General features: G+C 41.1%; 1 protein-coding gene across 5 annotated transcripts in view; it reads left to right on the top strand.

The window, feature by feature from the left end:
- The window catches only part of LOC107373869 (ephrin type-B receptor 4b), a 45740-nt gene extending 21857 nt beyond the window's left edge, over nt 1–23883 (top strand). Inside the window, exons 7-20 of one of the 5 annotated variants that reach the window (XM_054737654.2) lie at nt 218–366; nt 2984–3188; nt 3261–3554; nt 3636–3732; nt 3933–3982; nt 4066–4179; nt 14467–14714; nt 14815–14961; nt 15036–15104; nt 20960–21009; nt 21082–21181; nt 21263–21456; nt 21667–21825; nt 23699–23883. In XM_054737654.2, coding sequence (XP_054593629.2) covers nt 218–366; nt 2984–3188; nt 3261–3554; nt 3636–3732; nt 3933–3982; nt 4066–4179; nt 14467–14714; nt 14815–14961; nt 15036–15104; nt 20960–21009; nt 21082–21181; nt 21263–21456; nt 21667–21825; nt 23699–23852 — 2030 coding nt within the window. In that variant the 3' untranslated portion in view covers nt 23853–23883. Of the gene's footprint in view, nt 1–217; nt 367–2983; nt 3189–3260; nt 3555–3635; nt 3733–3929; nt 3989–4065; nt 4180–14466; nt 14715–14814; nt 14962–15035; nt 15105–20959; nt 21010–21081; nt 21182–21262; nt 21457–21666; nt 21826–23698 lie in introns of all 5 variants that reach the window. The other 4 variants (XM_054737652.2, XM_054737653.2, XM_054737655.2 and 1 more) reach the window with 4 other exon arrangements.
- The last annotated feature ends 1237 nt before the right edge of the window (nt 23884–25120 follow it).

Raw genomic sequence — 25120 nt, 5'->3', positions numbered from 1 at the left:
ACACACACACACACACACACACACACACACACACACACACACACACACACACACAGGACGTGTAGAGTCTGGAGCCTCTCCTTTTCAAACATGCAGGAGCAAAGATGAGAACAGAGACATGACCTGCCTGACAGTCCATGCTCAGGGAGAAGACCAGAGACAGGGTCTTCAGTAGCTTCACAATCAGACTCTGACCTATGACCTCTGACCCCTCCAGGGCCTCCCTCAGCTCCTCGCCTCCCTGTGAGTCAGCTGAACGACACCACCGTAACTCTGGAGTGGAGCGAGCCTCAAGAGAGGGGAGGACGAGGAGACCTGACCTACACGGTTCTGTGTTCCAACTGTGGTCCCACTGGAACCAGCAAGGTATCCTCGTTAGACCAGCCAACCCTACAGGACCCTCTGATCAATCTTTCAACCCAGAACCAGTCAGACTGGGAATCAGTAGACTTAAGCCTAACCAGCAGAGAACCAGTCAGACTGGGAACCAGTCAGACATGTGACCAGTCAGACTGGGAACCAGTCAGACATGTGACAGTGATGGAAATCATCTCAGAGGCATAAATCTGTGGTGTGTGTACGTAACCAAGTACAGGTGGGCCGTTTCTATGGATACGCCTTCATAAAATGGAACGGTTGGTGATATTAACTTCCTGTTTGTGGCACATTAGTATACGTGAGGGGGCAAACTTTTCAACATGGGTGGTGACCACGGTGGCCATTTTGAAGTCGGCCATCTTGGATCCAACTTTTGTTTTTTCAAGAGAGAGAGTAGCCTGGCCTGCCAGACTCGTCCTCTGTTTAATTCTGCACAGAGAGAGAGTCTGGTAACTCACGGGCAGAGGCACTTGAGGGGCGCAACTAGGCAGCTCAAAATAGCCAATCAGAAAAAGGATGTTAATCCCGACTGTATCGCATGGCGTTGTAGTTTTCTAGCTGTAGTAAGAAACAGCGTCTGGCAATGGCGCAAATATCTTTTTTTTTTTAGAAGAAATGCATTTAGCGCGTCTACTTGTGGTTTTAAAGACATCTGAGTCATTTAGACCAGCGGAAAGAGCCGCAGCGAACTCTGCCGCTGTCTTTGCTGTTTATGAGAACGTGAGCATCACTGTGTGTGACGTCCGTGGCGCTGTAGTTTTTTAGCTGTAATCAACAATGGAGTCTGGCGACAGCGCCAGCGTCTTTAGAAGAAAGGCTTTTAGTGCTTCTACTTGTTGTGTCCAAGTCATTTAGACCAGAGGAAAGAGCCGCAGCGAACTCCGCTTCAGTCGCCATGTTCGACAAACTCGGCGTTGTGGTGTGTGACGTACGATACTCAGCGCTGATTGGCTCAGTTAGACATCTCACGGGGAGGGGCTATTTGAATAGGAGAGTCACCAGACTCGTCCTCTGTGCAGAAGTAAACAGAGGACAAGTCTGGCGGGCCAGGTCATGTGACACATCAAACTTATTGGTAATTTCACAAGAAAAACAACGGTGTGCTTGGTTTGAACGTAACTTTATTCTTTCATGAGTTATTTACAAGTTTCTGGCCATGTCTAAAATGTGTTCAGTGTGCTGCCCGTTGTGTTGGATTGTCAATGCAGCCCTCTTCTCCCGCTCTTCACACCGACAGCAACACCGCAGGAGAAAGGCCAGCACAGGCTTCCAGTATCCGTAGTTTCAGGTGCTGCACTTCTAGTATCTTCTCACCATAGACAACTGCCTTCAGATGACCCCAAAGATAAAAGTCTAAGGGGGTCAGATCGGGAGACCTTGGGCATTCAACTGGCCCACGACGACCAATCCACTGTCCAGGAAACTGTTCATCTAGGAATGCTGGGACTGACACCCATAATGTGGTGGTGCGCCATCTTGCTGGACAAACTCAGGGAACGTGCCAGCTTCAGTGCATAAAGAGGGAAACACGTCATCATGTAACTATTTCCAATATCCAGTGGCCGTGAGGTTTCCATTAATGAAGAATGGCCCCACTGTCTTTGGACCTCATGTACCTCACCATACCATCACTTTTTGTTCCAACAGCCTTGGAGGGATCCATCCAATGTGGGTTAGTGTCAGACCAGTAGCGCTGGTTTTGTTTCTTAACTTCACCATTCTCATAAAAGTTAGCCTCATCACTGAACTAAATCTTCTGCGTGAACTGAGGGTCCTGTTCCATTTTTGTTTTGCCCCTATCTGCTACTTCTGCAGTGGCTGGAGTTTGTAAGGGTGCCATTTGTGAGTAGCTAATATCCGCCGAAGGGATGTTTGACTAATGCCACTCTCCAGTGACATGCGGCGAGTGCTACGCCTGGGGCTCTTGCTTAATGAAGCTAGGACAGCCACTGATGTTTCTTCATTAGTGACAGTTTTCATGGCTAATCCAACGCTGAACCAGTTTCACGAAACTTAGCAAGCACTTTGCTAACTGTAGCAAGGGAGATGGGTGGTCTTGTAGAGTGTCTTGCATTGAAATCTGCTGCAATGACCCGGTTACTGCGTTCACCAGATATCAACACACTTTCGATCCGCTCCTCACCACGTGTTAGCCTCCGACATGTCAATGGCTGTGGACAAAGAGAAACGTGTAAATAACTCATGAAAGAATAAAGTTACATTCAAACCAAGCACACCATATTTTTTCTTGTGAAATTAACAATAAGTTTTATGTGTCACATGACCCTCTACCTATTGTAAAAACAAAAGTAGGATCCAAGATGGCTGACTTCAAAATGGCCACCGTGGTCACCACCCATGTTGAAAAGTTTGCCCCCTCACGTATACTAATGTGCCACAAGCAGGATGTTAATATCACCAACCAATCCTTTTTACGAAGGCGTATCCATAGAAACGCGACCCCCCCCCCCTCCCCCAGTTTCAGCTTTAATCATTTTCATTTTGTACAAAATTGCTGATTTTAGAAGCTCTAATGTCAGGTTGACAGTGTCAAATGCAGCCGATAAGGTCCTTCTGACTCCGCCCCTTCCTCCCTGCTCCTCAGCGATTGGCCAGTTCCTGTTCTCAGTGTGATGACAGCGTTCTGTACCGACCAGCCCAGTTTGGGCTGACTCAGCGCCGTGTCAACATCTGGGGGCTCCGCCCACAAACCATGTACATGTTTACCATCCAATCACTGAATGGCATCTCAGCCGTCAGCCAATCAGAGCCAGCCTCCGTCAGGCTCAACGTGACTACCAGCAGAGACGGTAACAGACTACATTACCCAGAATGCTTCCAGTGGTTTTTGAGGTGTCCTAACTGGTACCGGCTCTGTGTAGTCCCTCCCCCAGTTTCAGGTGTGAGGAGAGCAGCAGCCTCAGAGACCAGTCTGTCCCTAGAGTGGACGGTCCCGCTCCTGCAGAACCAGTACCAGATCTTGGACTACGAGCTGCGCTACAGCCAGAGGGCGGCGGAGGAGGTGGGGCAGTGGCAGTACGTGGCCAGCAGGTCTTCTTCTGTGGTTCTGAGCGGGCTGCAGCGGGCCACTCCGTACCAGGTCCAGGTCCGAGCCCGTTCTCAGGTCGGGTACGGCCCGTTCAGCTCCACCAGGACCTTCAGCACGCTGCCCGACGGTACAGGCCAGAACCTGTGTGTGTGTGTGTGTGTGTGTGTGTGTGTGTATGTGTGTAATGTCAGTTTGTCTGTCCTGACAGGAATGTCTCCATCCCAGCTGGCCGTGACCTCTATCCTCGTCTCTATGGTGATACTGCTGTTGGTCGCCGCGGCGATTGTTGGAGTCATCTGTTATCGGTAAGGGGGGGGGGGGGGGGGGTGTTCAGGATGCTCCCTCCCTGATCTGCTGTTAGAACAATGGACCAAACTCACCTCAGGTTCACACACACTTTAATTTATGCAGCACTCACACACACACACACACACACACGCACACGTGTGTCTATACTGAGCAGACAAAGTTCTGCAGTTGCTTTACCACCTCCCTCCACCAGCAGGCGGCGCCGACGCAGAGGCGTGACGGACAGGACCGGACACTACCAGATGGGTCAGAGTGAGTCCTTAGCCAATCACAGACAAACAGGAAGTTTTGGAGTGTGCAGCTGACTGATGATGATGTTGTTGCTATAGCGATGAAGGTCTACATCGACCCGTTTACCTACGAAGACCCAAATGAGGCTGTGAGGGAGTTCGCCAAGGAGATCGACGCCTCCTTTGTTAAGATAGAGGAAGTGATTGGAGCAGGTAACCCACACCTGTCAGATCGTGTGTGTGTGTGTGTGTGTGTGTAGTGTCTGGCTTACTTTCACATGAATGACTTATTGGGGTAATAATTGCGCCACGCGTCACAGCACATCTGGATGAAACCATAACCTACCACAGCTAAGGGGCAGAAGCACACCTGTCGGGTTCAAGTAGCATGGGCACAGGGCATGAGTCATAACGCTGCTGCTGTCCGTTGTGCTGAAACAAATCAGCTTATCGGCGGCATGTCACGGGTAACCATGACACCCGAGACGGAGATCCAGGCACCTGGCTGTGGACCACGCAGCGGCGAGATTAGGAGCAGCAGAGCGATCGGCAAACATAAATAAATGAAAACATTTAAAAAAGTGATCAGGTTCAGCGATTGGTGCGCAGGGTTAGGGTCTATTTCACAACATTTAATGAAAACATTTCATTCAGTTAAGTCTGTTCTGATTGCATGTACCTATTGTATATGAGATCAGTCCTTTGTCTTTATGTCCAACGTTATCTCGTCTTTGGTGCAGAGCCAACTCTGTGTCTGCTGCCTCTTGGCCAGATCCTCCTCCTCAGTCCTCTCATCTGGTTAGATTAGGCTAAATGAACAGAGCCTAAAGGGTTTTAGACAGGTAATGTTGTTCGTATTAAACATCAGCCCACCTGTCGGCTAATCCCGCTGGAACGAGCCGCTCTTCTGTTTAAGGAGATAGTAACCCTAACCCTAACCTCTTTAATCATTATAATAATTATTATTATTATTATACCCAAAGCATAATAATCCATTTCTTGTAATCAAGATACCGTTATAATGAACCAAGTGATCATGCTGTAATGATTATATTAAACAGTGAAAACAATGACTTTATTAATTAGTATCTAATTATTATCATCGTGGCTTGAAGTGCCCTTCTTCAGGGACGGAACAGCAGATACTGGTGTTATGGTCTTGAGCAGACATCGTGGCTCCTTGGGTTTAATCTGTGGATTCAAAGTACTGTTTGACCCGGCTTGACCCAGCTGGGCAAATGTGACCTTTGGCACAAATCTGGGATCCTTCATGCCGTTACAAAATTAAATGTTGGTCTATCTTTTATAACTACAGGATCCTGGAATACTCTGTTTTTCCACAGAAAAACATATTTGTCCCGTCAACACAAGTTTAGACTAAATCCAAAGGAAATTCAAATTTCCCAGCTTCCACCGAGCATTCAAACACACCATGTAGGTACAAATCAGTCAGGTGAGAAAAGAGTCTCAAAAGGACTGTTGTACATGTAAACTCATCTGTGTGTAATGTAGTTTTGTCCGTGTGTACCAGGTGGTGTGTGTGTGTCTATTCAATGATTTGTTTGTGTAGGAGCTGAAGTTACACACACACACACACACACACACACACACACACACACACACACACACACACACACACACACACACATCTAGATACACACACACACACACACACACACACACACACACACACACACACACCTCTAGATACACACACACACACACACACACACACACACACACACACATCTAGATACACACGCACAGACCTTTTGAGACTTTTTTCTCCCCATGGGTGGTAAGAACAACCTACGCGACACGACTGTGTGTGTCCATAAGTGGAGTCAAACTTTGGAACCGACTGGGGCTACAGCTCAAGCATTGTCCACATATTTCTACATTTCAACTCAAGTACAAGGAGATGGTTCTGTTACACTGAAACAGCGAGAGCGCTGGTGTTTGACGGTTCTGGGTTCAAGTACAAGGAGATGGTTCTGTTACACTGAAACAGCGAGAGCGCTGGTGTTTGACGGTTCTGGGTTCAAGTACAAGGAGATGGTTCTGTTACACTGAAACAGCGAGAGCGCTGGTGTTTGACGGTTCTGGGTTCAAGTACAAGGAGATGGTTCTGTTACACTGAAACAGCGAGAGCGCTGGTGTTTGACGGTTCTGGGTTCAAGTACAAGGAGATGGTTCTGTTACACTGAAACAGCGAGAGCGCTGGTGTTTGACGGTTCTGGGTTCAAGTACAAGGAGATGGTTCTGTTACACTGAAACAGCGAGAGCGCTGGTGTTTGACGGTTCTGGGTTCAAGTACAAGGAGATGGTTCTGTTACACTGAAACAGCGAGAGCGCTGGTGTTTGACGGTTCTGGGTTCAAGTACAAGGAGATGGTTCTGTTACACTGAAACAGCGAGAGCGCTGGTGTTTGACGGTTCTGGGTTCAAGTACAAGGAGATGGTTCTGTTACACTGAAACAGCGAGAGCGCTGGTGTTTGACGGTTCTGGGTTTGACATGTTGTGTACAATGTCTCCAGGACTAATACTGATGTTGTCATTTTTTGTAATACATCGAAGTGTGTATAGGAGTATAAGTTGAATAGATTCTAGTGTTGATACGGTGTTGATTGAAGTGATATTGAGATAACTTTGGTGAATATAACATGGGGGTGGGATTAAATAAATTATTGTTCCTCCCACTCCTTTTCAGCAATGCCTGTGTGCATGATTGTTTCTTTTATGTAGTCCAGTTTTGTTTTGTCTGAATGATGTACGTGGTTGCTATGTATAATGTATACTGTATGTATATATGTTATATATTTTTTTAATTTTCTTTTTTATGTCTCAAAATAAACTTAATAATAAATAATCTGATTTTATATACCATAAATCCTCTAATAGAGGCCCGGGCCTGTATTTGACTCAAGCTCATCAAGCTCCAGGCCTTTATTGGAAGGAGGGCCAGCATTAGAGGCAGGCCTCTATTTCTATTTGAGCAAAATGAACTAATGGTTCGCTGGAGTTTTTGACAATTAAAATTGCGCCCACATTTTCAAAGTTAAACACATTTCTTTTAACAACGGTAGTTTCTGCTTCAGCCCTCTCCCCCCTCCCCCTGCTTCAGCCCTCTCCCCCCTCCCCCTGCTTTAGCCCTCCCCCCCCTCCCCCTGCGCAGCGGCAGCAAACTCACTGATGCGCCTGCAGCCTCTCGGAGTTCCTGCTGCTCTAAACATTAAAATAATTATTTCATTTTCTGTTCCTCACTTCTGATTACCTTCAGTGGTGTCTGTTTGTTGCAACCAGCAGGTACAAAAACTAACTTGTTTTTATTTGACTATTTTTCTGTCCTGTCTGTTTATTATCTTCCTGCATCTCCTCTCAGTCCTAAAGACAAACTGCTACCTGGGTTCATATATATTCACCTCATGAGTTACCTTTGAACTGCAGTTCTAAAAGATCTACCGACCGATAAATCAGCGGAGTGCTCGCTGCTTGCCGGCCACATCAGTGATCAGTGCATCACCGGATGACAAGTTGATGCACCCCGCTCCACAGCGAAACGCATCAGGCGCAAATAAAAGACAGAAAACATCAAAGGAAATGAACCGACATGAACGATCGCGTGTTAAATAATTTGGCAACACCTGATTGTTACTGTGGCCGTGCTCAGGAGGCAGATCCGACCGCAAAAACAGCGGAGTGCTCCCTGCTTGGCAGCCGCATCAGTGATCAGTGCGTCGGAGGACAAGGTGATGTGCCCCGCTCCACAGCAGCGAAACACATCAGGCGCAAATAAAAGACAGAAAACATCAAAGGAAATGAACCGACATGAACGATCGCGTGTCAGTACCTACTCACTGGCACAGCGCGTCGTCCCCCCCGTCCCCCCCCAGCGCAGGAGCTTCTCACCTGCTGATAGCATGCTGCTGTCTTTTCCGAGGGCTGCATCTTGCCGGTCATTATCACGTGACAGCGACTAGTCGACGACAGGCATAAAAAGTCACTATAATCTAATCTAATAGTAATCTGATCTAATCTAATCTAATAGTAATCTAATCTTATAGTAATCTACTTTTATAGTAATCTGATCTAATCTAATAGTAATCTAAGATAATCTAATAGTAATTAAATCTAATAGTAATCTAATCTAATAGTTATCTAATCTAATTTAATCTAATCTAATTTTATAGTAATCCAATCTAATAGTTATCTAATCTAATAGTAATCTAATCCAATAGTAATCCAATCTAACAGTACTCTAATCATATTTCATAGTAATCTAATCTAAAATTATTCTAATCTAATAGTAATCTAATCTAATCTAATGGTAATCTCATCTAATCTTTATCTAATCTAAAAGTGATCTAATCTAATAGTAATCTAATCTAACAGTAATCTAATCTGATCTAATCTAATAGCAGTTTAATCTAATCTAATAGTAATCTAATCTAATAGTAATCTAATCTTATCTAATAGTAATCTAACCTAATAGTAATCAAATCTAATAGTAATCTAATCTAATAGTAATCTAATCTTATCTAATAGTAATCTAATCTGATCTAATCTAATAGTAGTTTAATCTAATTTAATAGTAATCTAATCTGATCTAATCTAGTAGTAGTTCAACCTAATCTAATAGTACTCTCATCTAATCGTTATCTAATCTAAAAGTGATCTAATCTAATAGTAATCTAATATAATAGTAATCTAATCTACAGTAATCTAATAGTAATCTAATCTAATAGTAATCGAATCTAATAGTTATCTAATCTAATAGTGATCTAATCTAATCTAAAAGTAATCTAATCTGATCTAATCTAATAGTAGTTTAATCTAATCTAATAGTAATCTAATCTAATAGTAATCTAACCTAATAGTAATCGATCTAATCTTATCTAATGTAATCTAATCTAATAGTAATCTAATCTGATCTAATCTAATAGTAATTTAATCTAATCTAATAGTAATCTAACCTAATAGTAATCTAATCTAATAGTAATCGAATCTAATAGTAATCTCATCTAATTGTTATTTTATCTAAAAGTGATCTAATCTAATAGTAATCTAATATAATAGTAATCTAATATAATAGTAATCTAATATAATAGTAATCTAATTTACGGTAATCTAATAGTAATCTAATCTAATAGTAATCTAATCTAATAGTGATCTAATCTAATAGTAATCTAATCTAATAGTAATCTGATCTGATCTAATCTAATAGTAGTTTAATCTAATAGTAATCCTATCTAATAGTAATCTAATCTTATCTAATAGTAATCTAACCTAATAGTAATTGAATCTAATAGTAATCAAATCTAATAGTAATCTATTGTAATAGTAATCAAATCTGATCTAATCTAATAGTAGTTTAATCTTATTTGATAGTAATCTAATCTGAACTAATCTAATAGTCATTTAATCTGATCTAATAGTAATCTAATCTAATAGTAATCTAATCTGATCTAATCTAGTAGTAGTTCAATCTAATCTAATAGTAATCTAATCTAATAGTAATCTGATCTAATCTAATAGTGATCTAAGATAATCTAATAGTAATCAAATCTAATAGTAATCCAATCTCATAGTTATCTAATCTAATTTAATCTAATAGTTATCTAATCTAATCCAATAGTTATCCAATCTAACAGTAATCTAATCATATTTTATAGTAATCTAATCTAATATTATTCTAATCTAATAGTAATCTAATCTAATCTAATAGTTATCTAATCTAATAGTAATCTAATCTGATCTAATAGTAATCTAATCTAATAGTAATCTCATCTAATCCAATAGTTATCTAATCTAATAGTTATCTAATCTAATAGTAATCTAATAGTAATCTAATCTAATAGTAATCTAATCTAATCTAATAGTTATTTTATCTAATCTAATAGTTATCTAATCTAATCTAAAAGTAATCTAATCTGGTAGTAATCTGATCTAATAGTAATCCAATCTAATAGTTATCTAATCTAATCAAATAGTGATCTAATCCAATGGTAATCCAATCTAACAGTAATCTAATCATATTTTATAGTAATCTAATCTAATATTATGCTAATCTAATAGTAATTTAATCTAATAGTAATCCAATCTAATAGTTATCTAATCTAATAATCTAATCTAATAGTAATCTAATCTGATCTAATCTAATAGTATTTTTATCTAATCTAATAGTAATATAATCTAATAGTAATCTAATCTTATCTAATAGTAATCCAACCTAATAGTAATCAAATCTAATAGTAATCTAATCTAATAGTAATTTAATCTGATCTAATCTAATAGTAGTTTAATCTAATCTAATAGAAATCTAATCTAATATTAATCTAATCTTATGTAATCGTTATCCTACCTAATAGTAATTGAATCTAATAGTAATCTAATCTGATCTAATCTAATAGTAGTGTAATCTAATTTAATAGTAATCTAATCTTATCTAATCTAATAGTAATTTAATCTGATCTAATAGTAATCCAATGTAATAGTAATCTAATCTGATCTAATCTAATAGTAGTTCAATCTAATCTAATAGTAATCTCATCTAATCTAATAGTGATCTAAGATAATCTAATAGTAATCAAATCTAATAGTCATCTAATCTAATTGTAATCCAATCTAACAGTAATCTAATCATATTTTATAGTAATCTAATCTAATATTTTTCTAATCTAATAGTAATCTGATCTAATCTAATAGTTATCTAATCTAAAATTTATCTAATCTAATCTATTAGTAATCTAATCTAATAGTAATTTAATCTAATCTAATAGTAATCTAATAGTAATATAATCTAATAGTAATCTCATCTAATCTAATAGTTATCTAATCTAATCTAATAGTAATCTAATAGTAATCTAATCTAATAGTAATCAAATCCAATAGTAACCTAATCTAATTTTATAGTAATCTAATTTAATAGTAATCTAATCAAATCTAATAGTAATCTAATAGTTATCTAATCTAATCTAATAGTAATCTAATCTAATAGTAGTCCAATCTAACAGTAATCTAATTATATTTAATAGTAATCTGATCTAATATTATTCTAATCTAATAGTAAAATGATCTAATCTAATCTAATTGTTATCTAATCTAATCTGATCTAATAGTTATCTAATCTAATCTAATAGTTATCTAATCTAATCTAATAGTAATCTAATCTAATAGTAATCTCATGTAATCTAATAGTAATCTAATAGTAGTCTAATCTAATAGTAATCGAATCCAATAGTAATCAAATCTAATTTCAGTTATCTAATTTAATAGTAATCTGATGTAATCCAATAGTAATCTAATCGTAATCTAATCTAATAGTAATCTAATCTAAATGTAATGTAATTTCATCTAGTAGTAATCTAATCTCATAGTAATCTAATCTAATAATAATCTTATCTAATCTAATTGTAATCTAATTTTATAGTAATCTAATCTAATAGTAATTTGATCTAATCTAATAGTAATCCAATCTAACAGTAATCTAATCATATTTTATAGTAATCTAATCTAATATTATTCTAATCTAATAGTAATCTGATCGAATCTAATCTAATAGTAATCTAATAGTAATCAAATCTAATAGTTATCTAATCTAATAGTGATCTAATCTAATAGTAATCTAATCTAATAGTAATCTAATCTGATCTAAACTAATAGTATTTTAATCTAATCTAATAGTAATCTAATCTAATAGTAATCTAATCTTATCTAATAGTAATCTAACCTAATAGTAATCGAATCTAATAGTAATTTAATCTAATAGTAATCTAATCTGATCTAATCTAATAGTAGTTTAATCTAATCTAATCTAATCTAATAGTAATCTAATCTAATAGTAATCTAATCTTATTTAATCGTAATCCGTCCTAATAGTAATCTAATCTAATAGTAATATAATCTTATCTAATAGTAATCTAAACTGATCTAATCTAATAGAAGTTTAATCTAATTTAATAGTAATCTAATCTGATCTAATCTAATAGTAATTTAATAGTAATCGAATCTAATAGTTATCTAATCTAATATTGATCTAATCGTATCTAATAGTAATCTGATCTAATCTAATCTAATAGTAATCTAATAGTAATCGAATCTAATAGTTATCTAATCTAATAGTGATCTAATCTAATCTAATAGTAATCTAATCTAATAGTAATCTTATCTGAACTAATCTAATAGTATTTTAATCTGATCTAATAGTAATATAATCTAATAGTAATCTAATCTTAATTTATAGTAATCTAATCTAATAGTAATCTAAGCTGATCTAATCTAATAGTATTTTTAATCTAATCTAATAGTAATCTAATCTTATCCAATTGTAATCTAACCTAATAGTAATCAAATCTAATAATAATCTAATCTAATTGTAATCTAATCTGATCTAATCTAATAGTAGTTTAATCTAATCTAACCTAATAGTAATCTAATCTAATAGTAATCTAATCTTATGTAATCGTAGTCCTTCCTAATAGTAATCTAATCTACTAGTAATCTAATCTTATCTAATAGTAATCTAATCTGATCTAATCTAATAGTAGTTTAATCTAATTTAATAGTAATCTAATCTGATCTAATCTAATAGTAATTTAATCTGATCTAATAGTAATCATATCTAATAGTAATCTAATCTAATAGTAGTCTAATCTTATCTAATAGTAATCTAATCTGATCTAATCTAATAGTGGTTTAATCTAATTTAATAGTAATCAATTCTGATCTAATCTAATAGTAATTTAATCTGATCTAATTTTAATCTAATCTAATAGTAATCAAACCTGATCTAATCTAATAGTAGTTCAATCTAATCTAATAGTAATCTAATTTAATCTAATAGTGATCTAATCTAATAGTAATCTAATATAATAGTAATCTAATCTCATCTAATCTAATAGTAGTTTCATCTAATCTAATCGTAATCTAATCTATTAGTAATTTAACCTAATAGTAATCTAATCTAATAGTAATCTAATCTAATAGTAATCTAATCTAATAGTAATCTAATCTTATCTAATAGTAACCTAATTTAATAGTAATCTAATCTGATCGAATGTAATAGTAGTTTAATCTAATTTAATAGTAATCTCATCTAATTGTAATCTAATCTGATCTAATAGTAATTTAATCTGATCTAATAGTAATCTAATCTAATCTAATATTGATCTAATATGTTCTAATCTAATAGTAATTGAATCTGATCTAATAGTAATCTAATCTAATAGTAATCTAATCTTATCTAATAGTAATCTAACCTAATGGTAATCTAATCTAATAGTAATCTAATCTGATCTAATAGTAATCTAATCTGATCTAATCTAATAGTAGTTTAATCTAATCTAATAGTGATCTAATCTAATAGTAATCTAATCTAATAGTAATCTAATCTTATCTAATAGTAATCTAACCTAATAATAATCGAATCTAATAGTAATCTAATCTTATCTAATAGTAATCTAATCTAATAGTAATCTAATCTTATCTAATAGTAATCTAATCTGATCTAATCTAATAGTAATCTAATCTGATTTTATCTAATAGTAATTTAATCTGATCTAATAGTAATCTAATCTGATCTATTCTAGTAGTAGTTCATTCTAATCTAATAGTAATTTAATCTAATCTAATAGTAATCAAATCTAATAGTGATCTAATCTGATCTAATAGTAATCTAATCTAATAGTAATCAAATCTTATCTAATCTAATAGTAGGTAAATCTAATCGTAATCTAATCCAATCTAATAGTGATCTAGTCTAATAGTAATCTAATCTAATCTAATAGTAGTTTAACCTAATCTAATAGTAATCTAATCTGATTTTATCTAATAGTAATTTAATCTGATCTAATAGTAATTTAATCTGATCTAATAGTAATCTAATCTGATCTAATCTAGTAGTAGTTCAATCTAATCTAATAGTAATCTAATCTAATAGTAATCAAATCTTATCTAATCTAATAGTAGGTAAATCTAATCTAATCGTAATCTAATTCAATCTAATAGTGATCTAATCTAATAGTAATCTAATCTAATCTAATAGTAATCTAATCTGATCTAATCTAATAGTAGTTTAATCTAATCTAATAGTAATCTCATTTAATTGGAATCTAATTTTATCTAATAGTAATGTAATCTGATCTAATAGTAATCTAATGTAATCTAATAGTGATCTAATCTGATCTAATCTAATAGTAATTGAATCTGATCTAATAGTAATCTAATCTAATAGTAATCTAATCTCATCTAATCTAATAGTAGTTCAATCTAATCTAATAGTAATCTAATCTAATAGTGGTTTAATCTGATCTAATCTAATAGTGATATTAAGTTTTAATTTTACAAAGTAAATGTTTATTTATACATCTTTATTGTGTGGGGGGAAATACTTGTGGAATAATTACCATTGCATTGTTCACCTCGTGCACCCCCTTGCAGCAGCTCTTTGGGATCCCAGTCTTAGTCCATATGGGTCATATGACCTCCTGTGTACCTGTCCAGGTGAGTTCGGTGAGGTGTGTCGGGGTCGGCTGAGGATTCCTGGCAGGAAGGAAAACTACGTGGCCATCAAGACTCTGAAGGGCGGCTACACAGAGAAGCAGAGGCGGGACTTCCTGTCGGAGGCGTCCATCATGGGTCAGTTCCAGCACCCGAACATCATCCACCTGGAAGGTGTCATCACCACTTCCTGTCCTGTCATGATCCTCACTGAGTTCATGGAGAACGGAGCTCTTGACAGCTTCTTGAGGGTGAGACAGGAAGAGCCAAAGTAGCATTACCTCTACACCTGTCTGGTTACCAGTCTACAGGTCTGTTTACCTGTCTGTTTACCTTCATCACCACCTGCAGATGAATGATGGACAGTTCACCCCCATCCAGCTGGTGGGGATGCTACGCGGCATAGCCTCGGGGGTGAAGTACCTGTCAGACATGAGCTTTGTCCACAGAGACCTGGCAGCTCGGAACATCCTGGTTAACTCTAACCTGGTCTGTAAGGTGAGACTCACCTGTCTGACTGTAGGACCACCTTGCTTACTTGTTCCTCTGATCCCACTGGTTGTTTGTTCCAGGTGTCAGATTTTGGACTCAGCAGGTTTCTGAGGGAGAACTCTTCGGACCCGACCTACACCAGTTCTCTGGTGAGTCTAAAAGTCCTGCTCAGGTGGACCATGAGGCGTCCTGGGTTACTTGTCTGGATCTAACCTGTTCAGGTGTTGCACAGGCACGGTGGTTCAGGGGTTAAGAGTTCGCTATGTAACCAGGGTGTTGCTGGTTCAAACCCAGGCTCCTACAATTGTTGTGTCCTTGGGCTAGACTCTTTACCTGGGGGGACCAGTGGCTTCTGCCAGTGTGCCCTGGATCAGCTGTGGCTACGAAGTAGCTCATCATCACTACTGTGTGAATGGATGAATGGCTGTAGTGTAAAGTGCTTTGGAGTCTTCTGACTCTATACAAGTGCATGTTCTTTATCAGCATTCATCAACAAGAGGGTAGCCTTCCTCCGCCTACGTGTGGGGGGAGGGGTCCTGACTGTGGTCTGTGCTTATGCACCAAACTACAGGTCAGACTACCCACCCTTTTGGAGACCTTGGAGGGGTGCTGAAGAGCGCTCCTTCCGGTGACTCCCGTGACTCCCTGGGACTGTTAGACTCTTAGACTGGTGGACTCCTAAGGCTGGTAAACCATGGGACTGTGAATCCCCGGACTGGTGGACCCTTCTTGTGGTGTTCCTCAGGGTTCTGTTCTCAGTCTTGTGTGTATCTGATATTCAGCTCAGATTATTTAAACATAAGCTTCCTGTTATTCTGAACTCTTTCTTGTGCATTTGCTTTGAAAAGCTGCATGTCTTCCTTTGTCCTGGACTTTGTTTGGTCTGTGTTGGGTTCAGCCACACAGACAGCCTGGATGAGTAAACAGATGCTGTCACGTCTTACATTAAGCACTGCGAGGACAGCATTGCTCCAACACGCGCCAGGCTGTGCTTCAATAACGACAAACCACGGTTCACAGCTAAACTCTGCTTCATTTTGCTTTCATGATCTATTTATTCATTGTAATTTACATTTCTTATGTACTGTGTACAGCGCCTTGGGCTCCCTGACAGGGTCGTGGAAGGTGCTTTATAAATAAAGCTTTGAATTGAACTGAATTGAATTGAATTGAATTTAACTTAGCCAGCTCAGGATGGAGAAAGAAACATTCATGCATTCAAAAACAAAGAGAGAGAGCTACAAAAGGCTAAATACAGGTTTAGCAGGGAGGCGACAGAAGCTAAAGCTAGGTTCTCTGAGAGGCTGAAAGAACAGTTCTCAGCTCACGACTCAGGCTCTGTTTGGAGGGGGCTTAAGCAAATAACCAACTACAAGCTAAAAACCCCTCAGTCAACAGAGGACCTGCAGTTAGCAAACACACTCAATGAGTTCTACTGCCGCTTTGATGGCCCACCAACCCACCAGGACATCACCCATCAGCTACATCTCCATAACAAGGTCATTCACACCTCCCCGCTCCCAGAAGTCTCCTCACAAACGTTTATCCCCCCAGACGTATTTCCTCCACCCCGAGACACTGTGCAGAGGATCTTCAACACTTCTCTGGACTCGTGCCATGTTCCAACTTGCTTCAAATCCTCCAGTCCTATCCCAGTCCCTAAAGGACTAAATGACTACAGGCTGGTGGCGCTGTCATCAGTGGCCATGAAGTCCTTTGAGCGCCTGGTCTTGAACCACCTCGAAAAAATCACAACCCTTCTTCTGGACCCCTGCAGTTTGCCTACAGCACCAACAGATCTGTAGATGATGCAATCAGTCTTGCCCTCCACTTCGTCCTGCAACATCTGGACTCCCCAGGAACCTACGCAAGGATGCTGTTCGTAGACTTCAGCTCAGCATTTAACACAGTCTGCCCAGCTCTCGTTCAGGACAAGCGACCCATGCTACTGTACCCGACCCCATCTGCCGGTGGATCACAGACTTGCTGACAGCACGTGAGGCTGGGACAAAATGTCTCAGACACCCGAACCACCAACACTGGAACCCCCCAGGACTGCGTCCTCTCTCCTCGCCTCTGTCAGTGTGCCCCAGGGCCGCTGTGGCTACATCATAGCTCATCACCGTCAGTGTGTGAATGTGTGTGAATGGATGAATGATACACTGTAGTGTAAAACGCTATACAAGTGCGGCTCATTTATCCTTTACCCTCTACTCTTCTTGCTCTACACCAACAGCTGCACCTGAAACCACCAGACGGTGAAACTGGACTGCCAGCATCCCGTTAGGCCTCTGGTCTGATGGTTTTAACTGATGTGCCTGGCTTTTAGTCCTTGTTTGCATGTAGTTAGTAAAACTAAGAATTTATCTATGATTGTGTTGTTTTGGTACTTAACATGAATTCATGTGTAGTACTTTTTACTCCTCATGATGTATCTTTTAGTATTTTAATGCTTGTTAATATTTCACTGCTGTGTTCAGCGTGAATGAATGAGTGAGTGAATGAATTGATGGATGGATGGATGAATGGATGGATGGATGGATGGATGGTCAAGTTTGCGGATGACACCACCCTCGGCCTTATCTCGGATGGGGACGCGTCTGCACACAGAGGAGGGGTGGAGCGCCTTGCGTCCTGGTGCAGAAACAACAGCCTAGAGCTGAACGAGCAGAAGACAGTGGAGATGATCGTAGACTTCAGGAGAACACCGGCTCCACTGCCCAGCATAACCCTGACAGACAACCAGATTTCAACCGTGAACTCCTTTTGCTCCCTTGGGTCCACATCACCCGTGAGCTCAGGTGGGATGTGTCCATCAACACCCTCATCAGGGAGGCTCAGCAAAGGATGTTCTTCTTGCGCCAACTGAGGAAGCTCTGCATGCCAGCCATGATGATGTTCCAGTTCTACACGGCCATCATCGAATCAGTACTCACCGCCTCCATCACTGTGCGGTATGCAGGAGCCACTGCCAGGGATAAACAAAGGCTGCAGCGGGTAGTGTGCTCCATGTAGAAAGTAATGGGATGCAGCCTTCCATCCGTACCTGCACACATAGGCGTCAGTTTAACCGGGGACGCCGGGGACATGTCCCCGGCAAAATTTGTGATTGGCAGCTGTGTCCCCCCCCACTTTCAAAAAAGCCTGCTGATGAGGATTTTTGTTTTACCAGCTCAGGGGTCGGCAACCTGTTCCCATCAAAGAGCCATTATTACCCGTTTCCCACAGTAAAGAAAACACCGCAGTAGCCGCAGCGTTGTGGGCGGGGCCTACCCTCAGACAGCAGAGGGCTGCTCACAACCAGGTGACAGCAGCAGGTACAGGTCGCTCGCATGGACATCGCACCCGTGGGGGATTCAACGCCCACACTTTTCCAGCTGTTTTGCTCACCTCCACACCAGTCTGGTTTCTCTACGTCACACTCACTCTGTTTGCCTCATCTCCTTCTTCACCTCCGCTTCTGACAGCCGATGTCGGGTTTCCAGGAGAGGGAGGGACGGAAGAGCTCGACTGAATTCATAATTTTACATCTTGACATTAGCTGTACAAAGTCTAAGTTTGATAAAGTGAAGAACAACAATTTGCAGAGGTTTATAACAGGCGCGGCGCCAGGTTTTCATTTTTGGGTGGGCCACGGTAATTTTGGACGGACCTTAATAAGCAGTGACTTAGTGAAGCAGGCAGGTCGCGCTAGAAAATTTCGTTTAAAAAGACGTCATAAACGTGTTCCCCCGTCATTTTAATTTCTAAAATATGAAGTAAAAACTCCCAATTTAATTTTCATTCATTTGTCATTAATATGTAGTCTACAGCCGTGCGTTAAGTGGACCATCTTCCAGTGAAAGCAAAGGATCCAGCCCACCTCTCCAAATACGTAAAATGTGCATCACAGCCGTTAGGCGCCCCGCGCGCACCGTCAGCTACATCAGTCCAGACAAGAGCAGAGCAAATAGAATAGAGGATTATTCCGTCTGGATGTGGATTGAGATTAGATTTTACAGCAGCCTGATCATCATTTAAATAAAACCATCACCTGTCTTCTAGTCCATGCTATCAGCATTATTTGTGTGTGTGTGTGTGTGTGTGTGTGTGTGTGTGTGTGTGTGTGTGTGTGTGTGTGTGTGTGTGTGTGTGTGTGTGTGTGTTTTCCACTTCAAACACTGGTCTAACCAACCAGACCAGCATGTCCAGTAACATATTAATGTTACAATTAAACAGTTTCACTTCATGTAGGCTAGGAACGTTTCACCTGCCGTGGCCCGACCGCTTCTGCTCCACATAAACTTTGTGCGTGATCAAATGTCTCTACAGGAGCTTTCTGAGCTGCTATTCTGCCTCAGACTGGATGCGTCATGCGTCTCCATATTAGAGACGGGAACAAGCGCTGTTCAGCCAAAGTTTCATAATTTCATAAAAAGAACATTTTTCCAAGCTCATCCATGCGCATCAGTGTGCGTCGGGGTAATTCTTTCAAAACAGCCAGCATCCTTGAGTTTATCCGTCAAAATAAAAGTCTAATATAAATATCTGTAACCTGCCATTTAACTGTTTTGCCTTCTTGTGAAGATTGTTGCAAAGAGAAACAACTAAACTTGATTAACCCCAGAGCCACGCGCACTGCGCTGTACTTCTGACTGTAAATGAGGGGAAATGATTTAATCGGATCCTTTTCTTTTCAACAAGGATTAATGTAAAGTTTCATTCAGAACAAACTTTAGTTACACCAATCTAACGAGACGGAGCCTGGATTTGTATTCTGAACAGTTTAAACATGTTTAAAACGGAGACGTGCGTGACGCGTCTAAAATTCGCACCTGCTCCGCTATTATGGAAATTAAACTAACAAGATGAATAACATGAAATTATTTTAGGCACAGACAACATCTCCCACACTTTTGAAAAGCTTGCAACGCGCCTGATCGCTCGTGTACGTCAAAGTTATCTTTCATAAGAAGATAATCAATGAAACGATTTATATAAAGATGATCCAGAAGTTGTAGCCCGTCTCTGCTACAATATTTAGATATTTTTCACCCTGTTGGTGGTTTTACTGAGCAGGTACCACTTTTGTCTTACGTTTCTTTTAAAAACATGTTTAGACTGTTCAGAATACAAATCCAGGCTCTCAGAACCAGAGCGCATGTGAGAAGGTTCCTCCCACTGAAGCGAGTGTTTTCCAAACCCGGTCTCTCAGAGAGACTTGTCACTTAGAAAATGTTCCCTGATGATGAAACTTTGGCTGAATAGCGCTTGTTCCTGTCTCCAATGTGGCGACACATCCAGGAGCCGTCTGAGGAGAATCCCAGAATCTCACATCCTCCAGCTCAGGAAGCGCATATGATTACGCACAAGCGTGACGCGTCAACCCGGTCTCACAGTAAGACCGGGTCGGAACTGTTCAGGTTTACGCAGACAATCTTTAAATTTAGAATTAGCATACAGATGTAAAATTAATGCAGTAAAATATAAAGCTTTTTATTTAAATATCCATTCATTATTTTACAAGCACAGAGCATCAGATGGATAGAAGAGCCGCATGCGGCTACAGAGCCGCCGACCCCTGTGCTAGCCAATATTGTCCCCAGCAATTTTTAAACCCCACTCAAGTGTATGGTTAGTGTCCCCAGCTATTCTGAAAACAAACTGACGCCCTTGCCTGCACAACTCCAGAGTTCTGAAAGGTGCAGGTCGGATAACAGCTGACCCCCCTCAGCCTGGTCATGGTCTGCTTGAAACCCTAGCTTCAGGGAGGAGGTTGGGGTCCTTACAGACTAGAACCTCAGCACAAAAACAGCTTCTCCCGTCCGCTGTAAGGCTCCTGAATGAATGGCCACAGCGATGCCCGGTCACCCACATTCCTACGCTCATGTTTCTATCCTGATGTAAACACTGCCTGACCTGACTTTGACCTGAATGTATGTTTGCAGCGTGCCGCCCAAACACATTCCTAGTAGATGAGCCTCTTGCCTACATGGCAAAAAGTCTGATTCTGATTCTGTGACAGGGAGGGAAGATCCCGATCCGGTGGACGGCTCCTGAAGCTATTGCCTACAGGTGAGCTGATGCTGCAGGTGAACACCTCCTCGTGTCAGGATTTCATTTTGTTAACGTCTTCTCTGACTACAGGAAGTTCACGTCAGCCAGTGACGTGTGGAGTTACGGCATTGTCATGTGGGAGGTGATGTCATATGGAGAGCGGCCGTACTGGGACATGAGCAACCAGGATGTAAGCACCATCTGCTCTGTAGCCTGGACTGGACCAGAACCATTGCAGACCACCACAGCTCTGACCCTCTTGTGGTTTTAGGTTATCAATGCCATCGAGCAGGACTATCGGCTGCCGCCGCCGCCTGACTGCCCCGCCCCTCTGCACTCGCTCATGTTGGACTGCTGGCAGAAGGATCGGGCCGACCGGCCCCGGTTCTGTGACATCGTGGCCGCGCTTGATAGGATGATCAGAAACCCTGTCTCTTTGAAAGTGACACACCCAGAGTTGCCGAGGTAAGCTGGGTCAGATCGGGGTCTGGGGAACGTGGTCAGGGTTAAAGGTCAGACAGAGTCATGTGGGACGGCCAGCTGTAATACGGGTTATTTTGTTCACACCAGCCGGTCCAGAACCTATGTGGTTCTGAGCTCCTGACAGGGATCAGCTGTGTCATGTTGACTATGCTACAGCTCCTGACTGAGATCTTTGACCTTTGTGTGTCCTAGTCCGTCCCAGCCGTTGTTGGACCAGAGGGTCCCCCCTCGTCTGTCTGCCTGTGGTTCTGTCTCAGAGTGGCTCCGAGCCATTAAGATGGACCGGTACGAGCAGAACTTTCTACAGGCCGGGTTCTCCAGCCTGGACACCGTCTCACAGCTCAACACAGAGTAAGACTCAGCTGTTTCTGTCTCACCTGTCTGTGACTCACCTGTCTCTGTCTCACCTGTACCACACTCACCTGTTTCTGTCTCACCTGTCCCCTACTCACCTGTTTCTGTCTCACATGTTTCATACTCACCTGTTTCTGTCTCACATGTTTCATACTCACCTGTTTCTGTCTCACCTGTCCCCTACTCACCTGTTTCTGTCTCACCTGTCCCCTACTCACCTGTTTCTGTCTCACCTGTCCCATACTCACCTGTTTCTGTCTCACCTGTCCCATACTCACCTGTTTCTGTCTCACCTGTCCCATACTCACCTGTTTCTGTCTCACCTGTCCCATACTCACCTGTTTCTGTTTCACCTGTCCCCTACTCACCTGTTTCTGTCTCACCTGTCCCCTACTCACCTGTTTCTGTTTCACCTGTCCCATACTCACCTGTTTCTGTCTCACCTGTCCCACACTCACCTGTTTCTGTCTCACCTGACCCATACTCACCTGTTTCTGTCTCACCTGACCCATACTCACCTGTCTTTGTCTCACCTGTCCCCTACTCACATGTTTCTTTCTCACCTATCCCATACTCACCTGTTTCTGTCTCACCTGTCCCATACTCACCTGTTTCTGTCTTACCTGTCCCCTACTCACCTGCTTCTGTCTCACCTGTCCCACACTCACCTGTTTCTGACTCACCTGTCTCACACTCATCTATTTCTGACTCACCTATCCCCTACTCACCTGTTTCTGTCTCACATGTCTCACACTCACCTATTTCTGACTCACCTGTCTCCTACTAACCTGTTTCTGTCTCACCTGTCCCACACTCACCTGTTTCTGTCTCACCTGTCCCATACTCACCTGTTTCTGTCTTACCTGTCCCCTACTCACCTGCTTCTGTCTCACCTGTCCCACACTCACCTGTTTCTGACTCACCTGTCTCACACTCATCTATTTCTGACTCACCTATCCCCTACTCACCTGTTTCTGTCTCACATGTCTCACACTCACCTATTTCTGACTCACCTGTCTCCTACTAACCTGTTTCTGTCTCACCTGTCCCACACTCACCTGTTTCTGTCTCACCTGTCCCAGAATCGCCTGTTTCTGTCTCACCTGTACCACATTCACCTGCTTCTGTCTCACCTATCTCTGACTCGCCTGTCCCCTACTCACCAGTTTCTGTCTCACCTGTCCCCTACTCACCAGTTTCTGTCTCACCTGTCCCACACTCACCTGTTTCTGTCCCACATGTTTCATACTCACCTGTCCCACTCTCACCTGTTTCTGTCTCACCTGTCCCCTACTCACCTGTTTCTGTCTCACCTGTCCCCTACTCACCTGTCTCTGTCTCACCTGTCTATGACTCACTTGTCTGACTCACCTGTTTCTGGCTCACCTGTTTCATTCTCACCTGTCCCAGACTCACCTGTTCCAGACTCACCTGTCTATGACTCACCTGTTTCATACTCACCTGTTTCTGTCTCACCTGTCCCATGCTCACCTGTTTCATACTCACCTGTCTCTCACTCACCTGTTCCGGGTTCACCTATCTCTCACTCACCTGTTTGTGACTCACCTGTTTCTGTCTCATCCGTTTCTTTCTCACCTGTCCCAGACTCACCTGTTTCTGTCTCACCTGTCCCATGCTCACCTGTTTCATACTCACTTGTCTCTCACTCACCTGTTCCGGGTTCACCTATCTCTCACTCACCTGTCTGTGACTCACCTGTTTCTGTCTCGTTTCTTTCTCAGTTGTCCCAGACTCACCTGTTTCTGTCTCACCTGTCCCATGCTCACCTGTCTCTGACTCACCTGTCCCAGACTCACCTGTTTCTGACTCACCTGCCCCAGACTCACCTGTTTCTGTCTCACCGTCCCAGACTCACCTGTTTCTGTCTCCAGAGACCTTCTCAGAGTGGGCGTGACCCTCGCTGGTCACCAGAAGAAAATCCTCTCCTCCATCCAGACACTCAGGATACAAAAGGACACGCCCACCCTGCTTTACTGACCAATCACAGTCTTTTCCTGTGCTAATGGCCAAACCTCTCAGGATCATGCTAGTCCCGCCCACTATTTCAGATCAAACAGATGAACAGAGACTCCGCATCCTAATGTTGGACTAGAGCTCAGAGTTTTTGACTCAGCCACCAAGGACTGGAGACATGATCATGTGTGTAGATGTGGATCTGGTCTCCAGCTGACCAGAATCGACTCTCTCTGTTACACTCGTCCGAATCCTGGGACCTGGACCTGTCTCCTGATGGGGGAGCAGACCTGGGACAGTTTTTATCTCAGAATCTTCTCAGCAACATTTTATATTCCTGCACAATCCTTTTGTATGAAAACAATAAAGCTGATGTTATGGAACAAACATCTCTGTGGTTCTGTTTGGGTTTGGGTCTGGTTCTTCTGATTCTCTAGCAGAAAGCAGAACCTCCTGAAACCGCATTTGGAACATCCAGCATTTCCTGGCTCGGTTCTGTCCTGCAGCCCAAAGCTCGTTGGGACAGGAGAGAAGAGTCAAAGGTCACATGGACCTTGGGTCTCCATGTTCTGGTCCTACAGGACCTCATCACAGACTCCTACTTTCATCTGACCAACAATCTGCACACTGAAGTCAAAGTTTGTCTAAATAACACCCACTGAGGCCAAAGGTCATCTAAATTTAAGGTTGCTGTAATCACACCTTCACTTAAGAAGCCTTCTCTGGATCCAGATGACCCAATGAATTATAGACCAATATCTAACCTTCCATTTTTATCCAAAGTCCTGGAGAAAATAGTGGCCATCCAAGTATGTGAGCATTTAAACACTAATGCTCTGTTTGAGGAATTTCAGTCTGGTTTTAGAGAGTATCACAGCACTGAAACTGCGTTAGTGAGAGTTACAAATGATATTCTCATGGCCTCAGATAAGAATCTTGTGTCTGTTCTAGTCTTGTTAGATCTCAGTGCTGCCTTTGACACAGTTGATCACAAAGTTCTTTAGAAAGACTTGAACATGTTATAGGGATCAAAGGAACAGCGTTAGGCTGGTTTAAATCCTACCTGTCTGACAGATTTCATTTTGTAAATGTACATGACGAATCGTCTTCATACTCCAGGGTTACTTGTGGAGTACCACAGGGTTCAGTGCTTGGACCAATTCTTTTTACTATATATATGCTCCCAATTGGTAAAATCATTAGACAGCATGGGATAAACTTCCACTGTTATGCTGACGATACTCAGCTATATTTATCCATTAACCCTGATGAACCTAATCGGTTGGGTGGATTACAGGCTTGTCTTGAGGACATAAAA

Source organism: Nothobranchius furzeri, chromosome 2, assembly GCF_043380555.1.
Source record: "Nothobranchius furzeri strain GRZ-AD chromosome 2, NfurGRZ-RIMD1, whole genome shotgun sequence".
In the NCBI taxonomy this organism is placed as follows: Eukaryota; Metazoa; Chordata; class Actinopteri; order Cyprinodontiformes; family Nothobranchiidae; genus Nothobranchius; species Nothobranchius furzeri.
The sequence above is the reverse complement of the archived record's forward strand: the minus strand, read 5'-3'. Positions and strand labels throughout refer to the sequence as shown.